This window comes from Cydia splendana, chromosome 1, assembly GCF_910591565.1.
Source record: "Cydia splendana chromosome 1, ilCydSple1.2, whole genome shotgun sequence".
NCBI lineage: Eukaryota > Metazoa > Arthropoda > Insecta > Lepidoptera > Tortricidae > Cydia > Cydia splendana.
The window spans coordinates 29,614,166-29,626,169 of record NC_085960.1 but is presented as its reverse complement, the minus strand read 5'-3'; the positions used below and the strand labels follow the sequence as shown (position 1 = coordinate 29,626,169).

Genomic DNA, 12,004 nt, shown 5'->3' with positions numbered 1-12,004 from the left:
ATTCGTCTCAACAAGATCTTTGGCACAAGATAATACTCAGGGTCTGATGATGGAGCCGAAAGGTGGTCACCGGTACCAATCAACCATGCAACTAAACCACTTCGTGTTTAGGCTCGTTTGATTCGTCTCAACAAGATCTTTGACACAAGATAGTACTCAGGGTCTGATGATGGAGCCGGCAGGTGGTCACCGGTACCAATCAACCATGCCACTAAACCACTTCGTGTTTAGGCTCGTTTTATTCGTTTCTATAAGATCTTTGACACAAGATAGTACTCAGGGTCTGATGTTGGAGCCGGAAGGTGGTCACCGGTACCAATCAACCATGCAACTAAACCACTTCGTGTTTAGGCTCGTTTGATTCGTCTCAACAAGACCTTGGACACAAGATAGTACTCAGGATCTGATGATGGAGCTGGAAGGTGGCCACGGGTACCAGTCTACCATGTAACTGAACCACTTCGTGTTTGGGCTCGTTTGATTTGTCGCAACAAGATCTTTGACACAAGGTAGTACTGAGGGTCTGATGATGGATCCGGAAGGTGGTGACCGGTACCAATCAACCATGCAACTAAACCACTTCGTGTTTGGCTTCGTTCGATTCGTCGCAACAAGATCTTTGACACAAGTTAGTACTCAGGGTCTGATGATGGAGCTGGACTGTGGCCACGGGTACCAGTCTACCATGTAACTGAACCACTTCGTGTTTGGGCTCGTTTGATTTGTCGCAACAAGATGTTTGACACAAGGTAGTACTGAGGGTCTGATGATGGAGCTGGAAGGTGGTCACCGGTACCAATCAACCATGCAACTAAACCACTTCGTGTTTAGGCTCGTTTTATTCGTTTCAACAAGATCTTTGACACAAGATAGTACTCAGGGTCTGATGTTGGAGCCGGAAGGTGGTCACCGGTACCAATCAACCATGCAACTAAACCACTTCGTGTTTAGGCACGTTTTATTCATCTCAACAAGATCTTTGACACAAGGTAGTACTCAGGGTCTGATGATGGAGCGCGAAGGTGGCGACGGGTACCTGTCTATCATCATCAGCTCCATCATCAGACCCTGAGTAGTATCTTGTGTCAAACATCTTATTGCGACGAATCAAACGAGCCCAAACACGAAGTAGTTCAGTTACATGGTAGACTGGTACCCGTGGCCACAGTCCAGCTCCATCATCAGACCCTGAGTACTATCTTGTGTCAAAGATCTTGTCGAAACGAATAAAACGAGCCTAAACACGAAGTGGTTTAGTTGCATGGTTGATTGGTACCGGTGACCACCTTCCAGCTCCATCATCAGACTCTGAGTATCACCCAGTGTCAAAGATCTTGTTGAGACGAATCAAACGAGCCTAATCATGTTACTACATGGTTGATTGGTATCCGTGACCACCTTAATCATCATCAGATCCTCAGTACCAGTTCGTTTTTAAACCCTCGTTGATACAAACTTTACAACCTATAGGTACCAAATGCAATGACGAAACATGTAAATAAGCGAGTAGGTACCTATAATTTCTTTCGAGTAATATACCTTCATAAGTACGAGTGTGGGGCTATTCATAAATTACGTCGTTTCAAATGGGAGGAGTGGGGGGGGGGGGGTCTGGACATCGGATGATGGTAACATGACGTAGGAGGAAACAGATTCATCCGAAGCTTGTTTTTTGGATGATTTGAGGGGTGGGGAAGGTCAAAAATCGTCAAAAATAGATGACGTAATTTATGAACAGCCCCTATGTACATTTGCACTGCATTTAGTATTTTCGTACTTACCAAATAACAGTTTTAGAACTTTAAAAGTTAAGTACAGTTAGTGTTGTTATGGTTGATTTCAATATGCTTCGCGAAGGATCAAGAATGTTTAATCCATCATTGTAGTGCGAGTGTGGTAGAAGGGATCGGCATACTGAGCTCGCACGGCCTGCCGCAGCGCGTAAAATACCTAAACTCGCTCAACGCCGAAATGTAATAGCGCTCTTAAGCGGAAAGTGTATTAACCGTGATAAAATGTATGAAAACAAGTTGCGGAGGCCCGTGTAAAACGCGTAAGTATTACGGCGGAAATCGTACTCAACATGATCGTCCGTATTTGCAATTTAACTAATGTTTGAGATCTTATCTCATGTACTATGTATGTACCTATTAGTCACCATTTTGGCTTACAATTTAACCGTATCGCGAATGCACCAGCGTGCGCGTACGTCACGACGATGACGCGTCAACGTTACGCTATACGTGTGCTATACATAAAGCGGCGCGTAGCGGGCGCGCGTCTAGTCCTCGGCTACCATCCGCGGCGACAGCACCCTGGCGCCCCGCGATGCCTGCATGGAGCCCGCGCCCCCTGCGCCTGGGCAGGCGCCCTCGCTGCCCGCTACCCCTGAGCACCCCTCCTCGCCGGCGAATGACGACGACGAGGTGCTGGTGCCTACTGGTATGACGCGCTCTTCAACCCTTTCGAAAATTGACCATACGTGATGAGATTGGCGAATGGTGCTCCAATAAGATCTTAGTGGTGTTCGGTAGATTTTGTACTCCCTCTCGTTTATAAGCGAGACTTGTGCCCAGTAGGGGAGCAGTGGTGGTGGGTTCATCTGAACTGAAGCATTCGGCAACTCTTTAAGAGTCAATCAGATTTGTGATGAAAGTTTATCCATTAAGGATTCATGATTGCTTTATTCAACAACATAAAACAGCTGTGGTGAAGGCATCTGATGTATTCTATTAAGGATTTAGTGATGTGTGATGATGGATTTGACCAGTGTTTTAGTGCATTAATGAAACTCGGATTGTGTAGGTATGTGTTCAGTAAGTAAAGCACGGTGAAGGTTTTTGATGACAAACAATGATCTTGAGATGAATTAATGTACCTATTGATGGATGAATCATTTTGCGATGGACCGGCGGAAGATAGTAGCTAGGTCAAATTTAATCAATGAAATTAATAATTGCGATAGATTAAGATTAGGTACTCATAATTACATGAATTAGGTGACAAGTTATTCTGTCCTTAGTATTAACTTCAAAATAACCAATGAATTAATTGACCGAAGCGAAGCGAAGGTCTACGTTTTGACTCGGGCATTTTGCTTTCGTATGTCCGGATGTTCTCCTCTACAGGTCGCAATTCTTAACCGATTCTCGTGAAATTTTGTGACCGAATTTTATGACTAAATAAAATTTTTTTGTCAATCCGGTTTTTGGAAATTTTTAAAAATGGCGGAGTCGTGATACCTGGCGCCTAAACAAATAGTCGTATCGATATCATAAGACTTTTTTCTTTTTGAAACATGTTTACAGAGTTAATAGCAAAAAATGCAGAAAAAAATTATCGCTGGTTTAGGCGGTATTTAGATATTTAATTTTAACTAATTTTAATTTGAGAAGGAGTAGCTAAATTTCGTCAACCCATCTAAGAACTATTTGGCTCAGTTTGTAAACGTTCGCTTTTTCTGTTTGCACAGAGGGTCTGGGTTCGATCCCCAGTAATTGTATGCTGGGATATTATAACTTTTTGTATTTTTTTACACATAAATTTCGTATTGTTTTTCTTTAATTTACTATACACCGTGTTTTTATTGAATTCCGTTAACTTCGGGGTATAGTTAAGTACGTTTATAAGAACTAAATGGCATAATTAATTTTCAAAAAAAAAATTTTTTTTTGTTTTCTTTTTTGTTTTTTTTTGTTTAAAAAGTAATTAAATGTAGCATATAGCGTTGTTGTAACACGGGCATTACATTTAACTCAACCAAACAATTGAAATCTGTGACATATCAATGTCATTTCGTACATCAATCGACCGAGATTGTACTTAAGTTTAGTAGCAAATGTATGAACTCATTCTAAACACTAATCAATATGTAAGCCGGCCCTAAGGCAAGTGTACACGCTTGTAGAGGCCTTATAGTAAAAAAATAAATTATGGATTATCTCCGAAATGGACTTAATTAGAACATCGGTGTCTTTGAGAAAGTTACTTGATTTAAGCTCAGGAATGCACCCTTGAAATTAACGGAAATCAAAAAAAACACGGTGTATTTAAAGCTCTTAGCACCATGTTATTTCAAGCTCTGCTCGCGAGGTCTACAGCTCACAGAGCCACTAGTTTAGGTAGGTATATCTATACTTGGTCGCAAATCTTGTCAGTAGAAAAAGGCGCGAAATTCAAATTTTCTATGGGACGATAACCCTTCGCGCCTACAATTAAATTTGCCGCCTTTTTCTACTGACAAAATTTGCTTGCCCAACTATATCAAAGATCGAACATTATAGCTGATCTTTGGGTTTTGCAATAGCTTACGTATTAAGTAGTAAAATATTTAGCGTATACAAGAAGATAAAAAAACAATTACCTATTTACATGAAATGCATAATTTAACATTCAACATAGCGTCCAACATTCAACATTAAACCCGCCCTGCATTTTCTGGCTTTTCACTATGTAGATAAATATTTATTACTCGATTTGGTATTATTAATTAAACTAGTACTTCAAAATTTATTAAAAGTATCTAAATTAGATTACAATGTTAAATATATTGAGATTCAAAACTAATAATATCATATTTGCTGAAATAAGAACCCAAACGACGCCGGCGCATTTAGGCCTAACGCTCAGCGCAGCTCACCAATCTCACCATAACAAACCAAACCCGTAGTGTCTATGTCGGCGGCCGATCGTAAGATCAGGCATATCGTGAAATTCCTAGGCATATTGTGAAACGTGAAAATCTTTGACTCGTTCCCTGAGTCGACCGGGGCTCCTATTTCTGGGCAGTTTGCCCTTCGGGCATCTGAAGCAACCTAACGAACCTATCCTACCTATATATTGGTTTGATGTGACTATCGTCAAAACATTACACAGGAAGATTACGATCTGCCTGATCGTACGATCGGCCTACGACATCTACACTAATGAGGGACTATATAAACACATATAAAATGAGGGACACTATAATGAGGGAGTAAACACCTATAAAATAATATAAATAGATTCATGTAATACCTACAATCATAATCTTACTTCGTTTTTAGGGTTCCGTACCCAAAGGGTAAAACGGGACCCTATTACTAAGACTCCGATGTCCGTCCGTCCGTCTGTGACCAGGCTGTATCTCACGAACCGTGATAGCTAGACAGTTGAAATTTTCACAGATTTCTGTTGCCGCTATAACAACAAATACCTACTAAAAAGTACGGAACCCTCGGTGGGCGAGTCCGACTCGCACTTGTCCGGTTTTTTGCATTAGAATAAGGATAAGTACACAATCTTGACGTGTCTTTGTTACTGAAAAACACTTTAAAAAAATACTAAATATTGCTTAATTATGACACCAAAATAATGTAAATGATGATATATGCTACAAATTGTTACATATTTGCTGTAATCATCATCTTCAATTATTTTTCAAGTGTTTTCAATAAAAAGAAAAGTCAAGATTGTTTAGGTACGCTTCTTGTAATGCTAAAAATAACGAAGTATACCTAAGTGTTATAGACTTCAAATCGAATTGTTACAAAACGCATAAGGTCCACCGATGATACTGATATACAATTAACAGTGTGAGCGATGGTGCCGATGGTACTCAACCTTCTACAGTACTAATGTTTTTATGCCTCTATTTACAGCCAGGCCAATGTTAGGTTACCTGCTGGCTATCCAGCATATCTGCTGATAATGTCTGGTCTGGTGGCGGGAACATTTACGTATTTTATAAAATATGCACCAGAGTTTGGTGCTTATAAGAAATACTTATCTATCTGCAACAAATTGTCCTGGCAAATAGATAAGGTAAACGTAGGTACTAAGTGCTCGAAATGCTAATGCACTGGGCGTCTTGCTCACTTTTTTTCATGTACTCAAATATGACATCTATTTCAGTTATTATGTGTAGTAGTGTATCAGTGTGTGTTTATATTACAGATCCGGAAAAATGGGATGGACGCGACGTGCGACGCTGGGTTCGATGGGCGTCGCGCGCTTTCAGTGTAAGCGCCCCGCGAGCGCATCTACTGCCGGACTCAGGCGCAGCGCTGCTTGAGCTCACCGACCAGCAATGGCTGCAGGTTAGATCTCTCTCTCACTCCTTCTACCTCTCTCTTGACCAATGTAGACATACACGGATCCGATAAAAAGGGGACGATCGTGACATGCAGTGCTGGGTGCATTGGCGTCGCGCGCTTTTAGCTTAAGTATGCGCAAGCATTTGCCTACTCCCTGACTCCAGTGCAGCGCCGCTTGCACAAGCTTACCGATCAGCAGCGTCCACAAGACTGTCCCTTTAATGGCATAACGGTGACTTTAATGGTATACCTAACTTGAAGAACTAAGTACATACATTAAATCAGGCAAATGATAAAACATTGACACATATTTTGTATCTTGATGCTTTAATAAAACCTTGGTTGGTATTAATTCCACTCATATTTTTGTGTTTATTTATTACTAATTTGTGTTTATGTATGCTTGCAGGTGTGCTCCGGCAACGAGCAGTCCGCGCGGCTGCTGCGCGCGCATCTTCAGCACGCACGCTGCGCGGCCGCCGGCCTGCCGCCGCCGCCGCCCCTGCCCGACCACCAAGCGCCCAGCACCGTCGCCATACCCTACAGTAAGTGCCCTAAATGTGTGCCCCTGCCCGAACACTAGGCGCCCAGTATCGGCGCCATACCTTACAATATGCACCCTAGTCATGTGCAAGCAACGAGTAGTCCACGCGGCTGCCGCCGCTGTCGGCTTTGCCCGACCATACGGGACCTTTCAACACGGGACAAACAGCACTTTACTTAATTGTACGAGTAATATGTCCTGTTGACGGCCGTGAACCTGCCTACGAAACAGGAGGTCCCGGGTATGAATCCTGGTAAGGGTATTTGGGTATTGTGTGTTTATCACAATTATTTCCTGACCTGGGTTATAAATACGTTATAAATATATAACTATATAATGTGTTGTTTATATTCGTATCGTCATTTTAGTACTCGCAACTAAGCTTTATTAAGCTTACTGTGGGACTAGGTCGATTTTTGTAAAATTGTCCTATAATATGTAGGTAAGTAATATATTTACTTTTAGGGTTATATCTATGTATGTGCCAAATTGAATCTAAAACAGTTCAGCCGACGAAAAAGCAGCTTTATTTATTATTTGTGCTTTTCTTAAACTTGCCAAAGATAAATCTCATTATTCTAAAATTGTGTGTCATAAATATTTACATAACAAATATTACAATCAAATAAACTCCAAGATGAAGTGTGATGGGATTGACTGATTACTTGATTAGATTTGGCAAATGTATGACTAATACTGGGTATGACTGTACAGATAAGACTATATTTATACTCTAAATACTCGTATAGATATTAAAGATCCTGTAATCACGACTTAATAGCGGATTACAAATGATGGTTAATTTAACAAGTGTAATCTAAGATAACCGACTGATAGTTGTCTTACTTAATTACACACCATAGTTAGGTATCTTTTTACACATAGCTATCATTTCTTATAAGTTTGTTTCATATTTTTAAATAATAAGTGGAACTTATACCTTATGTATGAGTTCCACTGGGTGTTACCGGACCGGTAGGTCAAATCGTAAGCTCTTAAGGTAGGTAATTTAATTGTTGACCTTCTATTAATCGGGACCTACCTACTGACAGCGACACTATTATCATTTTCGCGTTGTCTCGGCTTTTTGCCACGGCTCATGGGAGCTTGGGTTCCGCATGGTAGCTAATCCCAAGATTAGCGTAGCCCTACTTTTTACGAAAGCGACCGCCATCTCTGATCTTTCAACCCAGTTCCCCTCTAGGGCCTTTAAGGCCTAGTTTTCCCTCTGGGTTGAAATTTGAACATTGGGATTAGTCCGGTTTCCTCACCGAAAAGTGGTACATTAGGTACCTACCTAAATATCAAAACATCACGGCCAACACTATTCAGTATATATGTATATTCAGTATTTATTTCTTTCAATATATGTTTTGTCAGAGGCGTATTTACAAATTTGGCGCCCCGGGCCATTTTGATTTGCCGCCCCCCTTCATCAGTGACGATAAAGTATTTTATTTAAGAAAAAAAACCTGCAACAATTGCCTTTGAGGTGTGAAATTAATAAAAACTAAACATTTACCATTTACTCACATAGGCATTTACATTGTTTTCCTATGTACAAATTGGTTGACAAAATCATCAATGACGCTGTCGTAATTTAAAACGTTTGTCAGCTCAGCTTCTATATTAAGAAGAGCTAAGCTATTCCCGCGCTCTTCGCTGATAGTCGTACGTAGATAATTTTTTATTCTTTTGAGTGCAGAAAGGTGACGTCACTAATGTCACTATTCTAGATACAGATTTATATGGGCCGTTTTTGTGACTCAATGAAGATGCGACCTCGTTATATTTGCCTGATCTGATCGGTGACCGGTGGGTACTGCTGGATTTTGGCCATTGAGAATCAAGGTGAGGCATTGGCAGTCAGGCTGGATATAGCTAAGGAGTTCGGTCGGGTCTGGCATCGAGTCTGCTCGAGGGACTATGTTATACAAATGGATCGCTAGCTTTTTTTCCGGTAGACGCATATGAGCCGGAAGCTGCTCCGATTGTGTGGACATTATCGCTGGCGTTGCACTAGGTTCTGTGCTGTCATTGCTGCATATCAATGATAATCATTGCTATGCAGACGACAGTAGTAGGGATGCGTATTACACAGGCCGTGCCATTATCCCTCATTCTGTGGTGCTGGAAAGACATGAAAAGTATTGTATTTGTATCTGATATCGAGAGCACTCTATCTATACTGGTTTCGGCATTGGATCGGAACAATTTAGTGAGATTCAATACCACGAAGACACAAGAACCGCCCAATGTAGTCAGATGGGTCACAAATAATGTAGGTACGTAAGTGAAAACGCGAGCGTAGCGAGCGCGAAATTTTTTCGAGAAAATAGTAGGAAAATTTTTAGGGTTCCTTACTTCAAAAAGAAAAATACGGAACCCATATAGGATCACTTTGTTGTCCGTCCGGCCGTCTGTCTGTCTCAATATAAAGGGTCTTGACATGACAGAGGGCGGCAAAATCGACAAATAATGCTTGTTATTTAAATTTTACAAATAAATAGGGGTGCGACAAAATTCTGGTCTACCCTATCTGAACAGCAAATAAAAAAATTTTGTGACCCAAATTTGCCGCCCCCTAAAATCTGCCGCACTAGGCTTCAGCCTACTCAGCCTAGTGGTAAATCCGGCACTGCGCCGTACTTATACTTCTTGAACGAAAATGTTGCTTAATTTAGGTACTTGTTGGTAGATATTGAAGCGTTTATTGTTGAAGCGTTCGTTTGTTTATTAATTTAAATGTCAATTAAAATATAATAAAAAATATAGCTAAGTTTGATTATAAAAGGCGCCCAGAAAAAGCCGCGAGGGGGCGGCTTCGCCGCCCCCCCGCGGCCTGCCGCCCCGGGCCATGGCCCCCTTGGCCCTAGGGTAAATACGCCCCTGTGTTTTGTTATTATACAATGTATTAGTTATGTGACTTTAGTAGTTTAAATAAGTAGATCAACCCATTTGAAAACTACTGTCAACATTATCAATATTATCATAGGTATTGTGATTTGTGACCTGAATCAATCTCTAGACCAGAAAAAATATGTACAACATACCTAAACAATTTATTACATTGTTACTTTTGCTATACTTACATAATAGGTACTTACTAATAAAAAAAAATCTGTAAAGTAGGTTTAAATATCAAAATAAGGAACCCTAAGAACATACAACCGAATTGAGAACCTCCTCCTTTTTTGAAATATTGAAGTCGGTTAAAAATGTTGGCAGCCGTTGTTCCTCCAGTCCGTAAAAGAACGCGGCAAACGGTTGAAGATACGCATCGCCTTCCTCACGAAAGCGCCATCTACCGGCGAGCGGCAGGGACCGCGGCGCCGCTCTCATGAATGGCCGTGAGTCACCATTCATCCCGTCCATTCATGAGTCAGGCTTCGTGGAACCACTACGAGCGTAATTACGCGCATGTGCGCCGGCGCTGACAGTTCTCATAGCGCGTACACAGCGTAACTAGGAGATCTGTAACAACTGTGCGTAATCGGAGATCTCTGTATACTGGTGCTTGTGAGGCGAATGCTCGCCTTTGATTGCCGATGGGATTAACGGTAATAGCTGGAGGCCTCGACCATACTTCGCTAAAAACTATTACAAAATTTGAATGAAAGTCCATTTTGTTCGTGATTCATAACGTTGTGTTACCTCGCCTGTGGCTAAAAATCTCACCGTACAAACGTAGATTGCTTAGGTAAGTACATATTATAAAATAATACACCGTCAAATTCCTACAATTTTGGCATTTTGCCGCGTAAATCAAGGAACAAAATGTCATATATTATAGGTACATTAGTTTAAAAAAACAAATATAATTTAGTTATTTTACAGAATAATCAATTATTATTAATTTAATTTATGTAGTAATTTTTATTACGTAATGTTTTAACTAATTATTTAATTTGATACTTGTTCCTTGTTAAATAAAGCACTTTTAACACAAATATAAGATTTAACTGTAAATGTGCAGTGACTTAATTATGCAATAGGTAGGAAAACTGTAATTTAATTACTAATTAAGCCAAAAGAAAGATATGTATTTTAATATAAAGCCTTTCCCAAGTAGCATGGAAGTGTCGGCAACATCAATATAGCAGCCAATTAAGAACTTAGAGTGATTTAAGGGACGTATAAGAGTGTCAGAAAAGATTTAAGCTGTATAAAAGGTACTTTACAGACATTATACAGCTCAAGCTGTATAAAATCATTATAAAGGATTCTGCGGAAGCATGGGGTGCTTTATCAGAATATAAACAATCTACTATAAAACTAAAAGTGTTGTGAGAGACTACAAGCTAATTCTATCGTAAAAGCTGTATACAGGCTGTATTGTAGTATCACTTGGCACTTTTAGCTGTACAAAAGTATCTGTCAACTCCGTTTTAAAACATTAAGTGTTGTGAAACACTACAAGCTAATTTTATCGTAAAAGCTGTATACAGGCTGTATTGTAGTATCACTTGGCACTTGTAGCTGTGCAAATGTATCTGTCAACTCCGTTTTAAAGCTATTTCTTATGGCGTAATCTTACTCTCCTATAAGAATAGTAGTTGTATAACTTCTGTCTGTAAGGGTATTATAAAACCAAATGAATAAATGGCAGCTATAGTACAGCTTTTTTCTGTATTACTGATAGAGTCGCTTATAACAATCTTTCGGCGTAATTTTACACTCGTATAAGTATAGTAGTGTAATGATTTCTGAAAATAAGTGTATTATAAAACTAAAGGAATATGTGACAGTTACAGTCTTCTTCTTCCTCGCGTTATCCCGGCATTTCGCCACGGCTCATGAGAGCCTGGGGTCCGCTTGACAACTAATCCCATGATTTGACGTAGGCACTAGTTTTAGTTTTTTAGTTTTTACGAATGTTTTTAATGAATGACAGTTACAGTACAGGTTTTTTATTTGTTATACGGATCTCTAAAGAGAATTATAACTTATGTACGGAGAACCGAAATACAGCCAAACGAATACAAATATTCTATTATAAAGCTGTTTTAATTACAAAAGCTGTAAAAGACACTCCATTTATTACACAGCACAGCTACTAAGATTATAATGCTCTCCAACTATCCTGTAGGCTGTTTAAAAATTGTCGCCATTTTACAATAAAAAAAAAACGTATTTGTAAATATAATTAAAGAAATACTTGCAAATATTTAGCAGACTAACGCCGTGTTATGATTACCAGCTAAAATAAATTGTTTAGCCTTAGAATTAATATTTATAAATATTTTTGATACTCTAACCTTAAAAACAAACAGTAACTTTACCGATTTTTAATATTTCCTTATGGTTTCTCTTTGTTATTTTGCAGGCGCGTAAATATTTTGCCAGAAAAGATACACAGGTTCACAATAAATAATAATCCGCACTT

The 12,004-nt window shown here is 39.7% G+C and overlaps 1 protein-coding gene across 1 annotated transcript; it reads left to right on the top strand.

The window, feature by feature from the left end:
* Positions 1–2,226: 2,226 nt before the first annotated feature.
* LOC134791432 (DNA-binding protein D-ETS-6-like) lies at positions 2,227–6,657 on the top strand. Its single transcript, XM_063762494.1, has 3 exons — positions 2,227–2,442; positions 5,935–6,077; positions 6,484–6,657. Exons 1-3 carry the CDS (start codon positions 2,337–2,339, stop codon positions 6,655–6,657), a joined length of 423 nt encoding a protein of 140 aa, XP_063618564.1. The 5' UTR covers positions 2,227–2,336.
* The last annotated feature ends 5,347 nt before the right edge of the window (positions 6,658–12,004 follow it).

Excerpts from the sequence above, each read along its gene's own strand:
- LOC134791432 (XM_063762494.1), top strand. The coding sequence starts at position 2,337 with ATGGAGCCCGCGCCCCCTGCGCCTGGGCAGGCGCCCTCGCTGCCCGCT. Across the intron at positions 2,443-5,934 it reads CGAGGTGCTGGTGCCTACTG|ATCCGGAAAAATGGGATGGA; the intron begins GTATGACGCGCT and ends TTTATATTACAG. Across the intron at positions 6,078-6,483 it reads CCGACCAGCAATGGCTGCAG|GTGTGCTCCGGCAACGAGCA; the intron begins GTTAGATCTCTC and ends GTATGCTTGCAG.